Consider the following 24208-nt stretch of genomic DNA (forward strand, 5'->3'; position numbering starts at 1 on the left):
CCGAGCTGGTCTTTGGGCCTCGTTTCTTTTTCTCTGCCTTCTCTCTCTCTTCCAGCTCCATGTTCTCTCTCTCTATCAGTGTAATCAGTGTGTTGCATCGCCTCTGAAGCTCCTATACAACAAATCATAAAGTGTAAACATAATTATTAAGTCAAATGTAGAACACGCACACATCAGGACAGATGGTGCAAAGAAACCTTAACTCACCATGGCAGTCCTGGATTTAAGGAACCAATCGAAGCGGAACTGTGGTGAGTTACGGATACACTGACGCAGTTCATCATACACGCTCTCCTTGTCGAAGCCCAGCTTGTGAAGCATACAGATGAGGAAGCGGTCCTCTTCCTCCGTGTAGTTCTTGCCTTTGTTGGTGCCGTAAGAAATACGGAGCTGATGGAAAGGAGCCTTGTAGCGACCAATCTGAACACGGGGACAAGAAACATATACGGGACCATGAGTTAATCAGGAAAGGAAAATAATGGGGTGACTAATAGCATTTGGGGTGACTAATTAACATTTAGCATAGCATAGAATTTAAGTGCTTAATGAAAAAAGAACCAAGTTGTTTAAATCAGAAATGTACAACCAATCACCGACAGCTAGCTACCTTTGAGTCCAGTGCTTTCTTGATGCTAATCCTTCTTTGAATCCTGGCCTCGCCTCTTTCTATCTGGGCCATGATCTTCTCAATATCCTGCAGCTCGTTGCAGCGCTCCCAGAATACAGCTGAAGAAACAAACACAAACAAATAAATAACAGATTTCTTAACAAACATAAAAAAAAACAAGCAGCAAAATGAGTCAATACCAGAATATTCCATGACTTCTTCGGGGGTTTTTCCCTCCACTTCTCTGGCAATGTTCTCAATGTCATCTCTACCCCACTTCTCGTTGGCTTTGATGAACTGGTTGAAGTCCCGTTTGTTCCAAATGGTAAATCCCTGCAATGACAGAACACTTTTTTAAAGTACTCACCAGATACAGGGTTGTTCAGATTTGCAGCGAATCATCTATTCAATGACATCGAGTGATAACTATCAATACCTGCTGTAACAGGTTCTCCTTCTCCTCCAGTTCCTCCTCTGTGAGCGCCTGAGCCTCGTCAATCTTAGCCTGCTCCTCTTTCTGCATCTGAGCAGAGTTTGGCATTTCCGGATTACGAGGAACCTAAAAGACAGAGCCACAGTCTTATATGTATTGATCCAGTAATGGCAAATCTGCTCAGGTCAGAAAAAAAAACACCATTGTACCTTGTAGCCTATCGTCTTTCTGTAGAAGAGAATTTCTTTTTCAAGAAGCTCAAAAAGACGTGGGGGGAAGAACTGAAAGTCTTGAACATTTGGCTGCTTTGGAGGACGAGGAGCCTGAGAAAATGAGTCAAACAGACAAATGCTATATTACAAACAGGACAACATGCCATCCATCATAAGAAAATTGTATACATTCTTGATGTGTTTCTATAATAATCCAGCCATACCTTGGGTGCTTTTGGTTCACTGACTCGCAGGGCTTCTCTAAAGTAGGCATCCACAGCATAATTGGCTTTCCTCTCCCTCTTCGGTGGCTCAATCCAGTTGGTAATGACCTGAATGTAGAGACAATGGGAACAAGGTAAAGCCTCAAAGATCCATGTTTTTTTGGAATGAGGCAAATACAGGCTGAACAATGATGATGGTTCTTTACCTTCTTCTTTTCTCTGTAATCTTCTCCTTCAAATGTGTACACACTGCTGTTCTCTGTGTCCATGGTGAAGTTTCTCAGAGAGCCTTCACCAAGGGTAGACAGCTTCTCCTTCATCTCCTTTGTCTAAGATAAGACAAGAATGGCGTTCATTTTAATGCTGAAAGTATTGGCATTAATCCGGAACTGCTCGTCTGCAGTACTACCATTCATAAATGTTTCACTTATTCATATTTGAATGCATCCAGACTCACCTTCCTTTCACCCCTCTCCAGGATAGCATCAATGTCATCATCTGTGATCTCACTCTCTTTGGAAGCAAACACGTGCGTGGCACCATGTCGGATGATAGACAGCATCTCGTCCTTCCCCAGCTTGTTTGCGCTTGGATCCACGAGTCTTCCTGTTAAACAAAAGCAAAAAGATCATTTACACAAAGCCTTGCAATTATCTTTATTTCAAATTCATTGACTTAGGTTCTTACTGCTAAGAAAACATGACTTTGACAAGGCAGGTACACTCTCGTTTCCCTCCAACATCACAACAACACACTCTGGGATGCCAGTGCACGCTTACATAGACAAACTGACTTTAAATTCAAGTACAAAAGGTGACAAGAATTACCTTGTTGGATGACAATGGAGTCAAGGCGCAGTTTCATCTCAGCCCTTTCTACAATCCTCTCCTCCACTGTGTTTTCAGTGATGAAGCGAAAGACGCGCACCTGCTTCTGCTGACCAATCCTGTGAGCTCGGTCCTGAAATTTAAACATTTAACGAGTGAGGTCTTCTGCCTCTAAACCCAACAGTGCTTCAGTGTCCATCACCTTTCCACAGAAGATTACTAACCATGGCCTGAAGGTCGACCTGGGGGTTCCAGTCTGAATCGTAGAGGATGACAACATCAGCTGTAGCCAGGTTGATACCCAGACCACCAGCTCTGGTGCTCAACATGAAGATGAACTTCGAGCTGTTGGGCTCATTGAATGCATTGATAGAGATCTGAAAACACAAAAAGCATTAAGTTTTCAAATATAAAGGTTTACCTCATCTACAGGGTACTTCCTTACAGATCACATTACTTTTACTTTAACTATTTGATAAGCGAGTATCTCACCTGTCTCTCCTCATGTGGTGTCTGACCATCCAAGCGGCAGTATCCATAGTTCCTCCACATGCAGTAGTCTTCCAATATGTCCAGCACTCTGGTCATCTGACTGAAGATGAGTACACGGGAACCTAGTGGTTGTCAATAAACATTCAGAAGGGTTTAATTAGTTAACTGAAGATTAATTCAATTTGCTGCTGAAACAAAGATCACAAAATAATGTCATTCAACAGTGGAAACAGTATATTATCCCAATAATTCACTTTTTTTTTCTTAAAATAAAACACTGAATGAGTGTAGCAAAAAGGTCACATGGTCTCCAGTGCGGACCCACATACCTTGGTTCTTCATCTTGGGTAGCAGCTTATCCAGCACCACCATCTTGCCACTGTTCACAACCAGGTGAAGGTCAGTTGTGTAGGGAGGACCAGGTTCGGCTCCGTCAAACAGGTACGGATGGTTGCAGCATTTCCTGAGCTGCATGAGAACGTTCAACAGACGCATCTTGTCCATCTTCCCGGCTGAGTTCAGAATGTCAATGTCCTTCATCAGAATCTTCGTGTACCTAATGGATTGCAAAACAAGTTAGAGTCACTATTACATACTTGTGGTTATAAGTATTTAAGTAGTATCAAAGTTACTTCAAAGGGTGTGGACGCTTAATCACAGGCACTTACCACTCTCGCTGCATCTTGCTCAGGCCCACATACATTTTGATCTCTCTCTTTGGGAGCAGAGTTTTCTCCACGTCTGCTTTAATACGACGGAGCAAGAAAGGACGCAAAACCTACACAAAAGAAATGGGGCAGGTAAGCAAATTGCTCCAGCCCAAAGAACAGATTTCAAAATGAACCATTCAGAGAATTCAATACATACCGTGTGAAGACGTTCAACCAATTTCGTGTCACCCAAGCAGTTGTTTGTGTCAAACCAGGAGTCAAAGTCCTAAAAGAGAAATAAAAGTAAAACAGAAAAAGGTAAAAATACTTTTCCACTAAATCTCACTGAAACTAAGCTGTTTAAATGTTTAAGTAATATTCCTCCTTGATCATAACAAACTAAGATCACTTCTTACATCAGCTGAGTTAAAGACATCAGGCAGCAGGAAGTTCAGCAGAGCCCACAGCTCATGGAGGTTGTTTTGAAGAGGTGTTCCAGTCAGCAGTAAACGATTGGTGGTCTTGAATTCTCGCACAATTTCTGATAGCTGTATAAAAACAAAGGAAACTTGAGCTTTACTCGACTATCTTGCAACAACAAAGGTAAAAAAACGTGTTGTACAATTGTAGTGCCTTACCTTTGACTTTTCATTCTTTATCCTGTGGGCCTCATCAATAACAAGGTATCTCCAGTTGAATTTCTTGAACACGGCCTTTTCAATGATGAGCATTTCGTAGGAGGTGACACATACGTCCCATTCTCCTGGCAGCAGCACATCTCTGATCAGAGCAGTCTGAGAATAAGAACAAGTACGTTTATTATCTAAATATCCTGATTATCCTTATTTTAGTTTTTAAGTATTTTTTGTTTTTGAGAAAATTGAGAAACTGAAAATGCTGATTCTTTTTACAACTCTTGCTTTCTTGACACAACCTACCCTCTCTTCTCTGTCTCCAATCAAGCAGACGGCACGAAGGGAAGGTACCCATCGTTTGAACTCATTCATCCAGTTGTAAAGGGTGGACTTAGGCACAAGCACCATGTGAGGACCAGGGATATTTCTGTAGTGCTTCATATAACCCAGCAGGGAAATAGTCTGGAGAGTCTTTCCCAAACCCTAAGAAAGCACAGAATGTGTGACGCGGGGCAGTAATTGCAAATATACAATAAAAAATATTTGGTGTACATGTCAACAAACGTAGAGGTAACAGTTCTGACTGTGACAAGGAGCCTACCATTTCATCAGCAAGGATGCCATTGATGCCATTTTCATACAAAGAGATGAGCCAGTTCAGACCACGGACCTGATAGTCCCTCATCTTTCCTGTCTTGACATCTAGATGGCAAAGGAGAAAATAAATATTACTTTTGCATGATGATAGGACATCTGAGTAGTTGATATTATGATCAGTCTTGATCTATGATCTCTACAAATCATAGAAGTTGTAACATTCACAATTGTTCTAAGAGAAGGTCATTTGTAACGTGGTTTGAGCACCACAAAGCCATAAGTGGTTGACTTATTGTTTTTTAATTGGCAACGTTACATGTCCTGTGCTGCTTCAAGACAGTAATATTGCTGTAAGATGCTGCAGATGTGCAGTCATGTTGGAAACACTTACACTTGAGTAGGCACCAAGTGTATAACAATACACGGTTGCCATACTGAAAAGCAGATTATACAAGAATTCTGGCATCCCTAAACCATACATTGTAATCCTTTAACAGGTAACAGTCACTGCTTTTGGAGAATATATGACAAATATATTTAACTAGGTTTAGTCTGGATATATTAGAGTTAATTTTAAAGTTGGGAAAAGACCACAATTTACATTTCTAAATACATCATTCCTTCCTCTCAAGCTCAAATAAAAGGGTTTTTTTCTTACAGGAGGGAGAGTCATCAAAACGAGTGCAAACGGTAGTAGTCTTGGTGCTCTCGCTGAGAAGCTCCTCATCCTCCTCTTGCTCTGTGCGACGATGGCGGTTGCTGTTAAATACAGGAAAGACACAGATCATAATGAGAACAAACTTGATTAGTCAAGTAAGTATACACTGTGGACATGTACTCACTCTCCAGCAGAGAGCAGGTTTTGTTTTTCATCTTTCTTGATTCGTGGACGACCTGGTTTCATCTTCAGTGGAGAGGTGGGGGTCTTCTGTGCGGCGGGTTGGATGAAATGAGCAAACAACTCTGTTTGCTTCAATAGATACTCAAATCGGTTGGTCCGATCTGTTTGCTAGACACACAGGAATAAAATGTTAGAAAACATAAAATCCAGGAACAGGGAGTTTTGAGAGGTTACGTCAGCAACAGGGCCCTTACCACTTTCTCCTCATAACCTGGAGCAGAATCTTTAGTTTTTGATGATGATGGGGAGGAAGATGCATCTTGTCCATCAGGACCAGCATCTGAAGAGGACTCTTTTCCAGCATCTGAAGAGTCTGACTTTTCCTGAAAAGAAAATATGCAAGACAAAAACAGTTCTCTTTAGTGGCTATTTTCTGTCAGTCTTGTTTATCAGCATGAATATATTTGTATCATAATGGCTTCTGATACAAATATATATATCTGTTATGCTTTCAAAACTTTTTTGCAGGCAACACTTTACCCACTACCCAAATGTAGTGTATTTTATCGTTGTTTGTTTGTTCTTCTTGTTTGCATTCTATTGGTGTACTGTTTAACATGCTCAGTATATTGTTGTATTGTTTGATTGTTCATTTGTTGTATCACTGTCTCATCTCTTGTCTTTTTTTTCTCTCCCCAACGTTTGTTTCACTCAAACATCTTTGAGTCTGGTTCTGCCAGAGATTTCTTCATGTTAAAAGGAAGAAATCCATCTATTGATGCACTGGGCTTGCTCATTGTGTGATCTCTTAGGCTTGTCTTTTGTTGTATTGCCTCACCAAACAAAACGCCTTGAAATACTTGATTAAGCTCGATTGGCTTATTAAGCATTTTGTGACATTTGTTGTGATATGTACTACAGTATAAATATTAAGTCTATTGTTTTTACTGTTATTAGAGTGTTTTCATGGTGTTTAAAAACATGCATTGCAGCATGACTCAAGTAGTAAGGGTAAGTTCAGATTACATTGTCTGGTGATTTAAGTTGTGGCCCAAGGTAGAAATTATTCAACTTTAATGGTGACCTGAATACGATACAGAATCATGTTTAAAACAAAGGAAATGTTAAGCTTGTGAGATAAAGTAGAGATGACTGTCCTCAACTGTGTGGTAACACCTCAAGTACACACAACAAACTTTTAACCTGGGAAACCCAGGGGAAAAAATCTTCTATTTTGTTGTTAATTATAATAAACACAAAAACCACAGGTAGCCAATGCGAGCGCTATAGCAGCATCATATCTACTCAGTAACAACGGCCAGCGCTAAACTGTCCTTTCTGAAAACAAAGACGCAGATAAGACAGCTGAGCGCGCTGCTGCTCTGTACGTCTCCAATATGTTTATCAAAAGCTGGTTCGCAGTTCCACCGACTCGTGAGTGCTACCGATCCCACTGTAAACATTGTAAAACACCACCAAGTTTTAATACGACGGTCAATGGCTGGCTAGCGTGGCTAAGCTAGCAGTGCGAGCGCTTATTCAACAGCCCGGCCTCGCCGCTGCACCGTGCTATGACGTTAGCTTCACAGTGAACACGGACGAAGCTGCTGCTGTTGTGAGCTAATGATAGCACTGCCGGCTAACTAGCGCGCACAACCCACATTAAAGTTGGCATAGTGAAAGTTTATCACAGAATAATTCGATAGTTCCTCAAATAAAGGTGGAATGGGGCTTAAAGTTACATACTACTACGGTTTGTTTGCGACAAACAAACGCGGCGTTGCGAGGAGAAGAAGCCCCGTTTAACCCATCTTACCTCCGCTCCTCCGGCTTCTTCAAGTTCAGTCTGCTCTTCCCGCTGTTCCACGCAGTTCCCACTCTCGGACATTTTTCAATCGGATTTTCTCTTCGATACAGATATACAGTCCGTTACCAGGTGCCTTATGTGATCCAGTCTACGCGCCGTTCAAGATTTTCCGAACTTTGTCACTGAAAATGAGATTTATCCTCTTGTTTTGGGGGGACACAAACACACACCGGTCCGTCACAGACAACGTTAGCAAGATCTTTTTTTTCTCTGGTACCCGCGCTAACGTTACCCGGTTTGCGTGCTGTATCGCGAGACTTGGTCGTGCTGCTTTCATAACAATTGGAGACCTTCTCCCTCTGCCGCTGCGGCCCCTCCCTAAGGAGTATTCTTTGTTTTAATGCTTTCCCTCTTTTTGCTTTCATGCCCTTGATATCATAGATGGTTGATATTGGTGAATGTGTTTAGCAATTTCCTCTGTACAAAGCATCTTCAAGCCAATCTACATTAAATAACAGCTAAACTTCAATGGAAAGGAGAGAAAATAATTAACTAAATTGATCTGACATACATTAGAACGACTCTTAACCCGTGCTTAACAGCTTACTGTAAAACAGTTAGTTTAATTGTATGTTGTGATTCAAAAGATTAAAAAGTTAGATTATGACTGTTCAAATGAATTGGAATAGTAGTTCATATTATTTGACTATACGTGATATAATATAAACAATACATACTCCAAATTGTGGACGAAAAGCAAATTGTTAATGGCATGCCGATTAAGATGCCACTGTCCCTAAACTAATTAAGAGGAAAAGAACATTTGATTTCGACAGGTTCAAACAAAGGAATTCTTCATAACGGATGCACGAGGAGTACGTAAATGCAACGCGTCCAGTGCACACATTTAAATCTCAATAATTATCTCAGTGCCAGTTTGACAACATACATATATTTAAATAAAATAATTGTTAGAGTCGTCGTGAACAGTAGACCTTCCATTCTGATATTTGAAATTAAACTGCGGTAACAGGCAACGGGGAGGCGACCATTTCGGGGGTCCTATCACCATTTCCGTCCACAGGAGTGACGCCGGTGGAGACACAGTTGATCAGCTGATTGTGAGCGAAGAAATTATCCAAAATAACACCGTTTTTTCTATTACAATGAACGTAACACCGACAGACAGCTAGGTACTTTCAAGTTGGACAGTGTTTGACATGATTCATTTGGGTAAGTACACCTTATATCGCGTTTATATGTGTTCATAAATGAATTAGCGCTATTTGTGCTAAGTCAGATGCTCATACCATTTCTCAGCTCACGTCAGGCCTGTTTGGATACGATTGGAATTTCCTTTTACTGTTACGGGATGTCAATAAAAACTGCTTCAAAGGAGACGACCGAGACAACTTGAAAGGTTTATAGCCCGGGTTGAAGCGTCCGAGCTACGGTTGAACTGTGAGGGTACAGAGATATTAATGTTTCAGCCAGTGTTAGCAAGCTAGCAATCTGTTTTCACACAAGCACGCTATTTATAGCTTAAACGCGTTTGCACTGTTTTGACTGAAGTTGCGATTGCGATATGATTCGCGATATGAGAAGGAATGGTAATTTTTTACATATTTTTTTTTTTTACATGTGTATAACATATTTATAATGCTTACTGTGCGTCATTTATGCAGATCTGTGGGAAACAAAGGTGTTTTTTCAGTCTGTAGAAAATGATGTGTTTAGTTCAGCACAATATTTGATCTCTCACATACATTTTGGCTTTAAGAATTATTGCGCCTTATTGTGATTTTGTTAAAAATCAATTAAATGTTCAGCCCTACACTATACATAATTATATACATAATACATCGTAGGCCTGTTTTATGTCATTTAGCAGACGCCTTTATCCAAAGCGACTTGCTATGGAAGTTTTGATTATCCCAATGACTGCATTTTAACCAGTATACAGACAAAATGAAGCAGTCAGTGTACATCTATTTCATCCATTAATTGTTTAGTTCTATGGTCTATAAAATATCAGAAAATGGTTGATTCCCCTATCCTTAAAAATGAGGCAGTCCTTAAATGTCTTTAACCCGAATATATGTTCTGTTTTGAAATATATGTCAACTTGTTGTCAAGTTGATATAAAAAAAAAAAAACCCAAAACGATTAATGGATTTCTAAAATAGTTGATTAATTTTGCAATTGATTTGTAACCTATTATGAGCACGGGAATAGTTTTTGCACATCTAATAACATGTTATAATGCGATTGTATGTCAATACAGGTCAGGTCAATAAATATTTACATCCCTAAAGTAGACCATTAAAGGTTAGATTAACTGAGAGACAGCACATATGTACCTTTTGAAGAGAGTAGAAAACATGTTGTTTCTTTAAAATATAAGGGTGTAATATAGATTGCATTATAAAAGCCCTCTATTTGTTCTTCTATTCCTGATACCTTGATTATACAGTTTTAGGTAAAAACTGCCTGTAAAATCGTTTGACTTCCATCTAAATCCTTTTTTTTTTTTTTAAATTAAGTCAGAATTGTGACAAAAATTAAACCACCTGCTCTCTTGTACCTGTTTCAGACATGTTAAAACGTATGTGTCTGTGTTACTTTCAGAGGTTTAGTTTACTCTACACAACCCTTTGCTGCTCATTTAGCAGAGTAAGCATGTTACATGGTTGCATGCTGCTGACAGTGTTCACTCAGCGAATGCAGACAATTGATGTACTCTTGACATTTGGAGTGAATAGAGCTCTTCATAATAATGGGACCAAACTCTTGTGTTCAGTATAATTGAAACGATAAAAACAATTTGTGATATTGTAAATGTGTTGTATTTATATTATTTATGATACCAGACACGCTGTTAGCAATTTCCAAATAATTATTTGCCAATTTGCCCTCTACAGACTTTCATCATGGACAAGATTTTGGAGGGCCTTGTGAGTTCCAATCACTCTGTTACAGTAAAGAGGGCCATCGTGAAGAAGGTTGTGGAAGCAGCAGAGAAGGAAGTGACGGAGCAGCAGTGTCAGGCATTGTTTACACTGACCACTCGCCTCATCTTGCATGGTGAAGATGCCTTCCAGAAGCAGATTGGCTTCCAGGTTTTGGAAGCCTATGCACGCTACCACCGTCCAGAGTTTGAGTGTTTCTTCAGTAAAGATTTTGTCGTAAGCCTTCTCCAGCAAGGCTATGGCCAGCTGAACCACAAAGATCCAGCCATAATAGACTACATTCACTCTTGCCTGCGGCTGCTCATCAGCTGCCCCTCAGTGCTGGAACTCTTCAGCGTGATACAGGTGGAGGTTTTAAGGATGGTGTGTGAACGTCCTGAGCCCACTGTTTGTGCCCGTTTGAGCACTTTGCTGTCTGACTTTGTGCAGTGCATCCCGAGGGATAAGTCGGGCGTTTTGTTCTGCCAACAGTTAGTCAGGACCATCAGTTACTTCCACTGCTTTTCCAACCATGAGCGGGAGCTGAGAGAGTATGTGGGTCAGGTGACTAAGGTTAGCTCACTGTTACAGAACATCTGGAAGGCAGAACCTGCCACACTGCTTCCCTCACTGCAGGAAGTCTTTGCCATCATCTCTTCCACAGGTGACGCACCTTTGTCTTCTCCCTCCAAAATAATTTATAATATATTGGAAATGTAGAATTTTATTTTAATTCATTGTAGAGCAATAAATTACCATTATTTTTGTACAGCTTAAGCTCTGGGAGAACTTGGTTGTTTCAAGGAAGTTACGTAAATAGTGCAAAACTTGTATATGGACAAACGTAGTTTTTATTCTTGCAGTTGTAGATGTGTAATATGCCAATATTGTATACTAATTTGGCAGCATGGATGACCATGACCAATAACTACTCCATTACAAATCATGGCATTCGTACCAGGGTTGATGATTGATCACTTGCAGATAAAGACAACTTGTTTTGGTTTGCAGAAATAGCTGACTTAAATTTGTGTGTGTAGTTTGTACATTTAAATGTACATTTAAAAAAATGGTAGTGGATATTAAAGAAATTAGATCTGGCCTTAAAATGTAATTATAAGTAAAACAGCTGTACACATGTTGACTGTGGATGAACAAAGCAACAGATTAAAACATTCTAAGTGAGGCTTATAACGTTTTTAATCAATATGGTGTCGTTCAAATTTTGAAGCCACAGTTTCTGGTGGTGATTCTACCTAGTCACTGTAAAATTCCTGTCAACTGATGCGAATGAAAGGGTACAGGTGCATAATTATGTTCCACTGTGATTTTTTTGTATCTCACAGATCCTGCCTTTGAGCCATCCATCTCTCTTGCCTGCCTGGTCCAGCATATCCCCATCCAGATGATAACAGTGCTTATCAAGAGCCTCACCACAGACCAGAACGTCAAAGATGCAAACATGACTAAAGCACTCTGCAGGTTACTGAACCTCACACAAGTAGTCTTTTGTGCTAAACAACAGTGCCAGTGTCTATTTAAAATCCTTCATTGTTAACAAACTATGATACAAATGTCTAAATCTGTATGCATCCTTCAGATGTCCCAATTCTATAAGATATAGAAACTGAAAGTATGTATCTTTATATCCAAGTTACATGTGTACACTCTTTTCCCATTTTCTTTCACAATGTGTGGATCTGTTTAATGTCAACATTCTCAAAATGGAATTTTTCTTTGTCAAGGATGATAGACTGGCTGTCTTGGCCTTTGGCCCAACATGTTGATACCTGGGTCATTGCTTTGCTCAAAGGACTTGCTGCAGTTCAGAAGTTCACGATCCTCATTGATGTCACTCTGCTCAAGATTGAATTGGTTTGTAATGAGAACCTGTTTTAATTTAATGATGTGCTCAGGAATTGTACAAATTACAATTATTAAACTATTGTACTGTTAAATTTACATGGATGTTAAACTACTGTAATAAGCTATATTGTTGCAGTTATACGGGTTATATAAATGTCATCATGGTTATTTTTTAACTTGCAGGTATTTAGTCGCCTGTGGTATCCAATAGTGCGACAGGGGGCGCTAGCTGTGCTCTCACACATGCTGTTGAGTTTCCAGCACTCTCCTGAGGCCTTCCATTTGGTAAGGGATCTCCCGTCTCATGACAGCCAATTTCCGTCTCATATGGCCACTTTATTCGTTTTCTCATTTTCATTTCCTCTGGATTAAATTACTTCAAAGCTGCAGAGTTATCCCTGTACCTCAAACTTGGCATTGCTCTTACTGTTAGAATATATGAATCACTGAAACAGTGAGCAGTCACCCTTGAGTTGTCCTGTTTAACAAGTAACTGAAAACATGAATAAACACACAAACAAATAGCAGATAAGATTGAGCCTTCTGTGGGTTTCTGTATGTACAACTACCCTCTGGCTGACTGTGTTGCAGATAGGTTAATATTAGCAGCGCTGCCCAGTGTTTTCAGCAACAGTGTCCTTAATGTTTTCTCTTCCCGTCATCTTTCACTGTCTTAGGTTGTTCCACATGTGGTGCATTTAGTCCAGTCCTTAAGGACCGATGGTCTTCCCACCAGCAAAGCTTTCTTGCTGCAGTTCACTGAGCTCATACACTGCATGATGTACCAGTACTCCGGCTTTCCTGACCTCTACGACCACATACTAGAGGCTATCAAGGTAAAAGCGTGCAGTGCACCTCATGCTCGGAGCATATAGGTCAACAACAAACAAATACTTGTTGCTTTTTTCTTGTTGCAGTTTGTTCTGTGTCTGATTACATGAATATTTTCTGTCAGGATCTCCCAAAACCTGGAGAGGAGAAGATCAAGCTGATGTTGAATCAAAGTGCCTGGACATCTCAGTCCAACTCATTTGTGTCTGGTCTTCTGAGGCAAGCAGGGAAATCTGAGACTGGCAAGACAGGCCTAGTCAACCTGGGGAACACCTGTTTCATGAACAGCATCATCCAGACCCTGTTCATGGCCACAGAGTAAGTCACATGCACAAACACACACATTCTGCTTACAAGTTTATGTTTGTTTGAAACACAAGGACTGAATACGATCTATTTTCTCAGTTTCAGGAGGCACGTTTTATCATTATATCTAAATGGATCCAACACACTAATGAAAAATCTTCAGTTGCTTTTTGCCATTCTTGCGCACACACAGGTCAGTAAGGCCCAGTGTAACACATTACACAAAACTACTTAGGGATTTTAACAGTGGATGACGATGAGCCTGTGCATATGTGTCTCCTGTAGAGGGCAGCATATGCTCCAAGAATCTTCTTGGAAGCATCTCGGCCTCCCTGGTTCAATGCGGGCTCTCAGCAGGACTGTTCCGAGTACCTCAGGTTTCTTCTAGACAGGTACTGAAGCACTCAAAATACATTATGCATTTGCATTTGGAGTGTTAAGTGTGTATAACTAGATTGTGTTTTCTTAAGAAAGAATAGATGTGGTACACTATCACAAAAGTGGCTCAGATTTAAACAATACGTTCCTTGTCCCTGTCACCTGATCTCAAGGTTGCATGAAGAGGAGAGAACACTTCAGGTCCTGGAATCAGCTAAGCCAAAGGTTGACCCCCCTGTAGACACAAGCAGCAATGGTACAACAGGTCAGACTTCTTCAGAGGAAGGTGAAGAGTTGCCTTCAGTAAATGTTGGAACCAAACCAGGAAATGATGGGAGGACTTTAATCGAAAGGATGTTTGGGGGGAAGCTGATCACAGGCATTCGCTGTATGCAGTGCAATTGCAACTCTGAGAAAGAGGAACCTTTTACAGACCTGTCTTTAGCCTTTTGTCCTACCACCTCTCAGGATGGCCCCCAGCCTGAGGGGCCCACAGAGGAACCCAAGGTTCTATGTCAGGGATCTGTCAATGGTGGTAGTGAAACTCCTGAATCAGGCCCGGCCAAATCCCCAGCTAGCAATGTCCATTTTGTGCCAGTTACAAATGAGCCTCCTCTCTCTGTGCCAGACCTGGTGAACTATTTTCTGGCCCCAGAGACCCTAGATGAAGACAATGCCTATTTCTGTGAGAAGTGTAGTTCTCTCCAACGGGCAGAGAAGACCTTGAAATTGGTGTCGGCACCGGAGTACTTGATCCTGACCCTGCTGCGATTCTCATATGATGCCAAATGCCATGTCCGGAGGAAGATTCTGGACAATGTTACCATCCCAACACACATGAGCCTCCCAGTGCATGTCCCCTCAATGACTGTACAGTGTTCCTCTCCTACCTCTTTGTCTCTGCAAGTGGATTCTCCTGAAAGCAGTGAGAATCTGGCCAAGAAACTCAAACCATCTCAAAAAGAGGAGGAGGAAGAGGAGAAGGGCAGTATAGATGGAACAGAGCAGATAAGCCGAGAAGGAGAAATGCCAGTGCTGTCTGTTCCTTATGTCCTCACCTCAGTGGTGATGCATTCTGGTATGTCATCTGAGAGTGGCCATTACTACTCCTACGGTCGTGACATCAGCGGAGCAGTTGGAGCACAGCATCCGGCCAATCACCTTGCCCTCAAGGAGGATTTGGGAAATGGCCAAGTGGAGTGTAGCCTCCCCACTTGCTCAGCTGTCTCAGCTCCACCCGAACAAGGGGACACACTGGCAAATAGTGTCCAAGAGGCAAGGGATTGGATGCTGTTCAATGACAGCAGAGTGACATTCACATCCTTCCAATCAGTACAAAACATTACTAATCGTTTCCCCAAGGACACAGCTTATGTGCTTATGTACAGGAAACAGGAGCTACAAGGGCAGAACATAAATGGCGGTCTCATGGCAAATGGAATGAGTGCTGAGCCTCCTCTGCAGAAAGAACTGCTGGATGCTATTATCAAAGACAATAAGCTGTATTTACAGGTAAGAGAATATGTACTAAAGAAAACATACTTGCTCAAATGCAAACAAAGTAGGGGGAAATGTAACAGGGATGATCAAGTCAATCAGAATATGTTCATAATCTGCAGGTTGGTCTCATTAGATATTGTAGCTGGAACACCTATTTTTCAGTATTTGATAACATCATCGCCACTAACCCGCTTAGTGTGAGGCCATTATAAAAGTCAAGGCTTGTACAAAATTCCCTCAGGAGGAAAATGGCTAAATGAAAACAGACTGAACACTTACAGATGGCTAAGAGCCTGAGTATGATTTTATCTTTTTTACTGCCAAATCTGGGCTGTAATTTCACGAATCATTGAACTGTTCTGTGTTTGGTTGACATTCCACCACACTTAAATTAGTGACCATTGTAAATCACCTCTAGAGGGTGCTATAACAGTGTAGAGTGATCAGTCTCATAGAGCTACATCATAGCGAGATGAAACCTGTGGCATGTATGTACATGTTTGCTCTTGTTTGACAGATCAAAGTGATTGAGATTTGTAAAGAAATAAATACATTTTCCTTCATAATGTCAACAGGAGCAGGAGCTTAATGCTCGGACGCAGGCTCTCCAGGCCCCTTCATCATCCTGTTCGTTCAGGCCCAACGGTTCAGATGACAATAACCCACCGGGGAGCTGCGGCCCATCTGGTGGAGGTGGTGGAGGAGGAGGTGGGGGAGGGGGATTCAATACCATTAGCAGACTGGTATTTTGAAATGGAGAAATGCTGTAGGATTCCCATATATGAACTGACAGGAAAGATGTCTTGGACAATTTCAAACAAAAGTCTGATGTGTCATTACATAGATGTACGCATAACATCAGAAACAGAGCACTGAAATGATCTGAAATCACACATGCATACATGCATAGATTATCTGTGCTGGCTCTGATCTGAGATTTGATGTTGACTCAAATGTTTGTTTGTTTTTTACCACTGCACCACAGCCGTTTAATATTAGTTTTATTTATTGAGGTTATTTTCTTTTTGTGATTTCAGTATTGTTATTGCCATTAATCCTCCAAATAAAAAAAATAGTTAGAAAATGTGTATTCTCTCCCTTAAATGAAATACTTAGCAAAATATAAATTGATATTTGAGAAGTAAGATTACCAATCATTAGTCTTCTAATAAGCTTTTACACTGATTAAAAATGGAAAATTGATTCAGTCTGGAACATACTTGTGCTATCTGGCTTGTCTTGAGTGTTCATAGTATTACATCACACGCAAACATGTAGATGTGCAGAGCACAATGCAGAGGACTATTCAGTTGTAAGATTTTTTTTTGATTGGTCACAGTTTTGAACACAGCCCTTACACTTTGTTAATTTTTTTCTAATATGCATGCAGCTTTTTCATGAGCTGTGGAGTTTTGATTGTAAATCTTTTTGGTGTGTTATGGTGTTTTATAGGATTCATATCCCATGCAATAATTGTATATATGACTTACATGAGATTTCTGAATGATGAAATAAAATATATGGAAAGTAAAGGCAATGGAGATTTCCCAAGGTAATGACAGTAGGAAAATTTGATGCTTTATGACCTAGAGTACGTATTTGTGCTTTACTGTATTCTTCTGATTTTGTTATTCCGGGAACCTTTTTTCATGCTTATTTTATGTGCCTTTTTCTATCAGCTGTACTGAGCTGAATTCACATTTAGGTGAAAATCACAATAAGGGTGATTTATTAGTTGTATTGGTTCACTCAACCAGGAAGATAATTAAAGGTAAAGTGGAATGTGGGCAAACAGGTGGAAGGATGCATAAGGCCTAAACTATAATGTTTAATATGTTACAGGGCAAACCGTAAAAACAATTAATGAAAACACATGAGAAAGTTCCTGGAAACAAGTTATTTTCTGTAAAAATTCACTAAACATCGTTGCTCTTGTAATACTCCACTCGCCTTATTTGTCACATTTCTGCGTTTCAAAAGGTTTCCAGTCAAAAAAAAAACATTTTTAGGAAGTGACTTTAATTTAAAAAAAATACACCAACATATGTGGTTGCATAATTTAAAAAAGAAGATAATTTCCTCCCATTTGTTGGTCTTATTGCAAAATACTTTTTGCACAAATGGAAGCACAAAAAGCAGAACTGGGAAATCACATGCACTCACTATTCCCACGTTTATAGGAAGGATGACAGTTGTACTGTTGCAAGAACAAATTATGATATGATATGGAAAAGACACATCTCTAGTACCAAAGCTTTTAAAGGACATTTGGGGGGGAAAAAAATCAATGAATCTCAATTATTAATCAGCCAAACCATTATTATTTTGTTGTTGTTGAAATGTTAACTCCTGAGAATGTCTTTTTATTTATTTTATTTTGTGTCATTCAAGCACTCTTTCATGTGAAGATTTCATCTATTGTTGGAACAAATGAGATTTAAACTGCAACAAAAATATCAGCTGACCACAAGTATGTTGTCATGCCCATGTAAACTAAAGATCTATGTGTCTGTGAAACATACCAAGTGAGAACATAAGAGCACCATAAAAGTATAAATATTTGACACTGTAACATTTAAAATGTGGAGGAAAATTCATTAAGCGGAAATGGAGTATTATGTCCGCAGCCTTTAATTGCTCCCTCTTTCTTCATCAATACCAAGGCTGTTGAAAGACGTAATGTTCCTATACAATGGAAAAGTCATTAATCATAGACCAACTGAGAACATCCTTTGGGGGAAGTGTTTACCATTACAAAAGCATTCCAATAAGATTCCTCGGATACCAATCTTAGTCCAGAAGAAACATGTCTTTGCCAGTGGATTAGACCAGTTATAGATGTTCCATTGAGCCCAGGAAATTGATCAGTGTTTGGAAGCCAAATCAATATCAGACTTGCATGTATAACCCTTTACTAATCAGTGTGATATTTGACAATTAAGCCAGAACTGGCAGACAATTTGTTTTACCATTTAAAAAAATGGTAATATGGAAAATATTTGGGGTATTTGTTGTTTTGAGGTCATTGCACCTACTCTATACTCACCTTTATTACAATATTCTATTCTTATTTAATAATGCATAACAAATAAATACCAAAAAAACACAACATATGTGAAGAGGTCAGTGGGTACACTGACATTAAGCAAACACTGCATGCTATTTGGGTTGAGTTTACTTCAGGGAATAACCCAGGCATTATGGATTGTGTAGTTTAGACGTGTAATGATTTGTTGGGACCTCCGAGGAGGGTCCTTACTTAGTCTGTTTGTCAACACTCCGTTGCCACTTTTAATGGTCCACCAGGCTCTATTATGTCACGGTTCGTCGATCGACCCGCACGTTACTCCTGTCTGTCAGCTAAACGGAACGCGTTTCTGAACTACATGTCCCATAGTCGAAGAATGTACTGTTTTCCCTGAACACTGCCGCCTCCCCAGTTCGTCCTCCAAACTGGTTTTCAAAACAGCGTCAGTTAAAGGAATGTAACTTCCGGCTTTAAATGTAGAAAATAAAGGTCAATGTGACGAACTATAGGACTGAATGAATGCGTATATGTCTCGTGCGCATAAACATCACATTCCTAATTCAGTAATGAGACACTAAAAGTAACGAATACACTCACTGACAGAAATAGCGTGCCACGCTTAACTTTTAAAAACCCATAGGGGCACGGCAGTGGTTTTATTTTGAAAGCAAAGACACTAACTTCCGTGTTATCTGTTGTTTGCTCATTTCACTTGACGCCGCCATGTTCCAGAGGAGGGTGAGTTCAGGGAAAGACGGAGCCTCCCTGTCAATCACAATTAAGGAACCATGGGAGTAAACTGGTAGGGGAGCTCGGCGGAACCACTGTGTTTACGGGAAAGCTTGATTTATTTTGCGTAGAAACGACAACTATGCACCAGTACACTGTGGGACATTTACATCTTATCTCGCCAACTGGGAATCGCTCCACTTTCACGGGAATCAACATGAGGCGTTACATATAACAACAAAAACTTGGCGACTTTCAGTTGTGCTGGCGTCACATTTTTTGTTTCATTTTGGGCAAAATACACAAACGATCAATGGTATTTGTATAAAAGGCGTCGCCGCGGAGGTTTATATTTACTCCGAGCCCAGGATTTATTCGTTTATTTGACTACAACTCGTGGGAAATCTGCTCTGTGCCTTTCAGACAACTGCCTTGTCTGTCGGTGAGTCGACTTTCGAAGCAGTGCTCATATTTATAGCGCTCGTACGACATTTTCGTACAGTTTTAATGTTTCTACTTAACATTTTGAACACTATATACGTAACATTGCTTAATTCCAGGCACAAGAAGACACTCCCAAAACACACGAAGCTCAAACTCCAGAGAGAGAGGTAGAAAGGAGCAGCTATGAGTGGGGGAGATGTGGTGTGCTCGGGGTGGCTGAGAAAGTCTCCTCCTGAAAAAAAGTTGAGACGTTACGTAAGTGCACTTTATATCCTATTTGTAAGTACACTCTTCCACATTGAATATGTCAGCTGTTGCATGCACAGGCCTCAATGTCGGTGCATTTCTACAAATCACTTTGTTTTCCTGAGCCTGCAGACGGAGTTTGGTCTCTCCGAGCTCAGGTTGCCATGCACTTTCCAAGGCTTCACAGTAAAAGAGTGACTTAACCATGAGTTGGCAAGCGGGAGACTGCTGTGTAGGTCATGGGGGCTTAAGTGGGACACATGATTGTTATTTTTGAGACTTTTTCATTGTTATGAGATAGACTCATCACGTTTCAGTTTGTGTTGCATTCCCCCTCCAATTCTTTGGTTTTCCCCTAATTAATATTTGGATTACCCTGGGAAAAAATGCTCACACAGTCACAGTTAGTACTCCCATGTGTCAAAGGTGTCTGATAAGCCCCATTTCCACTGAGTGTTAAAGTTCAGTTCAGTGTGTTTGTATAGATTATCCAGAAGTCATTGATTCAGTAGCCACTGGACTTGGAAGACGTGACACCTCTCATCCAAGAGGCTTCTTTAGTTCAGCACTGAAGAGGCTTTTGTTCTGAACGGTCCCACGTTTTGGCGCATGTCTTCACCAAGCAGTACAGTTTGGTTCAGTTTGTGACAGTATTTCAGTTTTGTTGTCAAACATTCAGAAACGTACCAAAATAACTGATCTGTGCCATCACAGTTTTTGACCTAGGGGGTACCTAGCTCAGTGGTCTGGTGCCTAAAGGGTGAAGCTACACATCAGTCCACCGAATGGTCGACAGAGAATTGCCTCTTCTGTGCGACACAAGGGAAAAACAAAACGTGCCGCTGCCTTTTCTCAAACAAAGCTTGTTTTCTTCTTCTTCTGTCAAATAACCACATGACAATAAGTGAGAACATCAAATGCTAGATGACCCTTTTTTTTACTCCGTCACGTTTTTTTAAAGTTTTTTAAGACATATGGGCGACAGGGAATTGTCACTCCAGGGTGCACTGTTAATTGAACTGGAAAAACACATTATGCCCATACTGTGCATTACAAGAGGCTTCACTGCCAGTTGTTCCTTTTTTTTAATTATGCCAGTGTGCAGCAGTGTTTATGGTGGTGTGTTTTGCTTCTTGGTTGAATTTATTGAAGGGGCACTCGTTGCGTTGCAGTGATGGCGCTCTTCTTACCTAGCTGTCTTCGCTATCATCTGAATTGCACTGTACTGCTTGGTGCAAATGCAGTTATGTTTCCCAGGATAATAAAAAATGTGTTTATTCAGCAAACTAATGCTTGTTCTGGCACAGTCAGTATGTCAAAGGTGGCACACTTGGCATTTTTTGTAATGCCAAGGGTTCAACTCAGGCCTGGATGATACATTCAAAAACATTGTTTTTTTTAAAAAAAGAGTCAAGATCGATCATTATCATAATAAATGTCTGGTTATTACAGATTGGTTTTTGGTCATGAGTTAAAGTTGTAGAAACTAGTTAATTGTTATTGAAAACTTATTGTGCAAAACAAACATTTGTTAAACAGAGTAACATTTCACACACCCGAGATGGAATTTCTAAAGCAAATATAGTTGAATTGTTTTGCCTAGGTTACATGGTTTGCACAACAGCAGAACTGTGTGCATCTGAAGTGTTGTGGGTCTAGATTAAATGTTTTTTTGCTGAAAGCAGTAAAACTGAAACAGGTATTTAAAGAGCTGACTCATGATAGTGTCTGATTTGATGAAGACAAAACTCCTTCTTAACTATTTGATCGTGCACACATTTCTCAGAACAATAACCACATATCACTTTGTATGTATTGCCTGTAGGAGAAGAAAGTACTTTTGTCAGAGGTTAACCTGGTTTTTAGTCTGCGGTTATATGACAACAGTTTGTTCTAACTTTTGCATCTCTTATATCTCCAAAACCAAGTGTTTGCTATAATCACCTAACATTATTCTTTCTTGGTAAAGTAAATGATAGCCTGGTGGTCAATTTTGTTATTCTGAAGAGGGCATGTCAACTTGCTGCTCAAGAAGAACTGTTTTCTTGGACACAATTTTAAAGACTAAGTCATCATACTGTTTGTTATGAGGATCCAGGGAAGTGCCGATTACATTTTGAGGAATTTAAGTGGTTTACTGATGATGAGCAGAATTGATTTGTTTGTATAATTTATGCGAATAGTAGTAGTGGAAATTTGGTTAAATCAGTGGTTAGCCACTGTAAGTTAGTCATTTAAATAAAGGCAACGGAGGAAACCACTTTTTAGATTTAGATTTTAGATTATGTAGGGACCTGCAACCCACCACCACTAACCCTACTCGTGTTTGACCATATTTCTGTTTCTTATAATAACAGATACATTCATACAAAGACTGTGTTGGCTGCAGATACCCAGTCTGCAGTCTACATAAGAGCTACAATCAAAAAGGGTACTACAAACCTAACAATAATCCCATTTCAAACTTAATTTCTCCACTTAATTTATGTTGCTGTAGATACTTGAGCCATCACATTTGGGCATCACAAAGTCCATTTACAACTTAAACACACATTTTTGTAAGCAGAACTCCCAGAATCGAACTACACTCCCCTATGGTGCATAATGCAATACAGCCACAAGATATTATGTGTTTTGCAATTGGACTTTTTCAGGACTGACATAATACTTATTAACATAAAAGTGGGTGGTTGAAACATGGTTCCCCTTCTCCGTGAAAGGTCATAATGCTTGGTCACATGAAGCTGTGTAATCTGCACAACTTGTTCAAATGTTGCCGATCTGGCAACTCACCACCAGCTGTTTTGATTTGATTCCCAAAATGCAGAAGTTAATAATTTTCTGAAAATAGAAACCATGCAGCTTGCAACTTACAGCACTGTGGTTTTAAGTTGAAAATCATTTTGAAATGTGAAAAATCTAGGGACTTTTGTACTTGGCTTCCTTTATTTTTGTGGTTGAAAAGAACACTACCAAAAGGAACATACTGTATATATGAAGCAAATTCCATTATGCTATATTTACAATATGGTATAATGGACAGCTTACTTTTCACCATTGGTAACGTCACTGACTGCCCGAGTCTCATTACCAGCATTACCACGTTTCTGCACAGTAATGCATGTTTCCACTGGCTCTACTCGCCTCGCCTTGCATTGGCATGGCACAGTTAAGTAGTGTTTCCACCAGCATGATACCTGGTATCATGTACTTTTTTTAGTACCTGCTCTGGCGAGGTTCCAAGCGTGCTGAGTTGGTACAATGCGTGATGTTGCCAGACTGCTGGCCACTGATTGGTCAGAGTGCCGTCACAGGAAGAGACGTCCGACACAATAAATAAGCCGAACAGTGCCAAATTGTAGATCAGTTACAACTACTTAACAGTCCTAAAAATGTGGGTTAATCTCCAACAATTACCTGGGAAATGTCTAAAATCTCAGTATTTAACAGAGGAGTCTGGTGTATTAAGCAACAGCACTGCTGATTGTGACCGGCGAGCACCATCACAAACCCTGCGGCTGTATTTACATGGAGGAAGTACTGAACAAATATTTTTAATTAACTGATGCTAGTGATTTGATTCAGTAGAAAACAACAGCTTTACAAGTCACTAGTCACTCATTTGTGTGTGTACGCAGCTGTGCAGTGATGACGCCGCCCACGTTGAGTAGGTACTTTTTTTGTAGTGCCGTGCCGTGCCGTGCCGTGGCGAGCCAAGGCCATAGTGGGAAAGGGCCACAAGATACTCTTAGATGAATGTGGTCAGGTGTAAGTGTGAGCTGCTTTGTAGTAATGATTAGGTCATTTGGCCAAGTTAAGATGTGTTTTGATTACCACTCTAAACATCAACCAAAGTGAAAGGTGGCTGTGTCTGCTACTCTGATATATAGATGTATGCATGCATGTTTTGTGGTAGGTTGAATGATAATGAAAAATAAACAAATAGAACACCTTAAAATGCAATGGGTACATGCCGTCATAATCCCCATCTCCAGACTAAGCAGTGGTAGATTAGAGGCTGGTTCCCCCCCGGCTTGCCTGGTTAACCACTTAGGGCAAAGTTTGCCCATGAGGCTTTGCTGCTGATTGGTGAAGGTCAAAGGTCAAAGCTTGTTCAGCCGACTTGACTTTGTCTGTGATGCCCGAGCCATCATAGGCTTGAAAGACCTCAGTTCATTACCACTGAGTAAGACGGTCATTCTAAATTTTGGTCACTGCCACCTGATGTCGGCCATGTTTATTTGTTTTTTATATATGTGTATATATGTGTGTGTGTGTACAGGATTACCTTTGTAGTTGAGTAATTACCTCTGACACTGTTTGTTTGTGTGTTTGCAGAGCTTTTTAAAAAGTATTCAGCCATTTCCATGAAATTTTGTGGAGAGTCAGGAAGAGATTTTCAATTTTGGAGTGGATCTGATTAAGAGGTGGATACAGGATAGAGAGCAATCCAGTGCTTTTAAAGTTTGGTTGTGGTTTGTGCTTCTGTAGCATGTTTTATAGTTCATTGCTGCATTTAGAGTTACTGTGGGAAACACTCAACACTTCCTGGCCATTAATGTCTCATTCACAGTCGACATGAAGTTATCAGACCACCGTTGCATTTG

The 24208-nt window shown here is 40.2% G+C and overlaps 3 protein-coding genes across 4 annotated transcripts in view; 2 read left to right on the top strand and 1 right to left on the bottom strand.

The window, feature by feature from the left end:
* smarca5 (SWI/SNF related, matrix associated, actin dependent regulator of chromatin, subfamily a, member 5) overlaps nucleotides 1-7608 on the bottom strand; it is an 8770-nt gene extending 1162 nt beyond the window's left edge. Inside the window, exons 1-23 of the mRNA XM_044027732.1 lie at nucleotides 7335-7608; nucleotides 5773-5901; nucleotides 5520-5686; nucleotides 5336-5436; nucleotides 4682-4782; nucleotides 4384-4563; nucleotides 4084-4239; nucleotides 3862-3993; nucleotides 3663-3731; nucleotides 3464-3573; nucleotides 3125-3351; nucleotides 2796-2917; nucleotides 2528-2680; nucleotides 2304-2436; nucleotides 1934-2082; nucleotides 1683-1805; nucleotides 1477-1584; nucleotides 1250-1363; nucleotides 1044-1166; nucleotides 808-940; nucleotides 608-726; nucleotides 208-420; nucleotides 2-112 (exon numbers count right to left, since the gene is read on the bottom strand). Coding sequence (XP_043883667.1) covers nucleotides 2-112; nucleotides 208-420; nucleotides 608-726; nucleotides 808-940; nucleotides 1044-1166; nucleotides 1250-1363; nucleotides 1477-1584; nucleotides 1683-1805; nucleotides 1934-2082; nucleotides 2304-2436; nucleotides 2528-2680; nucleotides 2796-2917; nucleotides 3125-3351; nucleotides 3464-3573; nucleotides 3663-3731; nucleotides 3862-3993; nucleotides 4084-4239; nucleotides 4384-4563; nucleotides 4682-4782; nucleotides 5336-5436; nucleotides 5520-5686; nucleotides 5773-5901; nucleotides 7335-7406 — 3045 coding nt within the window. The 5' untranslated portion in view covers nucleotides 7407-7608. The remainder of the gene's footprint in view (nucleotide 1; nucleotides 113-207; nucleotides 421-607; nucleotides 727-807; nucleotides 941-1043; nucleotides 1167-1249; nucleotides 1364-1476; nucleotides 1585-1682; nucleotides 1806-1933; nucleotides 2083-2303; nucleotides 2437-2527; nucleotides 2681-2795; nucleotides 2918-3124; nucleotides 3352-3463; nucleotides 3574-3662; nucleotides 3732-3861; nucleotides 3994-4083; nucleotides 4240-4383; nucleotides 4564-4681; nucleotides 4783-5335; nucleotides 5437-5519; nucleotides 5687-5772; nucleotides 5902-7334) is intronic.
* Nucleotides 7609-8372: 764 nt separating this feature from the next.
* On the top strand, nucleotides 8373-16686 carry usp38 (ubiquitin specific peptidase 38). Its single transcript, XM_044027731.1, has 11 exons — nucleotides 8373-8558; nucleotides 10247-10937; nucleotides 11620-11755; nucleotides 12019-12148; nucleotides 12323-12424; nucleotides 12817-12975; nucleotides 13095-13288; nucleotides 13376-13469; nucleotides 13562-13668; nucleotides 13828-15166; nucleotides 15730-16686. The coding sequence occupies exons 2-11, from the start codon at nucleotides 10256-10258 to the stop codon at nucleotides 15904-15906; spliced, it is 3120 nt and encodes a 1039-aa protein (XP_043883666.1). The 5' UTR covers nucleotides 8373-8558; nucleotides 10247-10255; the 3' UTR covers nucleotides 15907-16686.
* A 2227-nt stretch (nucleotides 16687-18913) lies between these two features.
* Nucleotides 18914-24208, top strand: part of gab1 (GRB2-associated binding protein 1) — a 46933-nt gene continuing 41638 nt past the window's right edge. Inside the window, exons 1-2 of one of the 2 annotated variants that reach the window (XM_044028016.1) lie at nucleotides 18914-19353; nucleotides 19472-19610. In XM_044028016.1, the coding sequence (XP_043883951.1) occupies nucleotides 19539-19610 (72 nt within the window). In that variant the 5' untranslated portion in view covers nucleotides 18914-19353; nucleotides 19472-19538. The remainder of the gene's footprint in view (nucleotides 19354-19471; nucleotides 19611-24208) is intronic. The other variant, XM_044028017.1, reaches the window with a different exon arrangement.

Source organism: Solea senegalensis, linkage group LG6 (genome assembly GCF_019176455.1).
Source record: "Solea senegalensis isolate Sse05_10M linkage group LG6, IFAPA_SoseM_1, whole genome shotgun sequence".
NCBI lineage: Eukaryota > Metazoa > Chordata > Actinopteri > Pleuronectiformes > Soleidae > Solea > Solea senegalensis.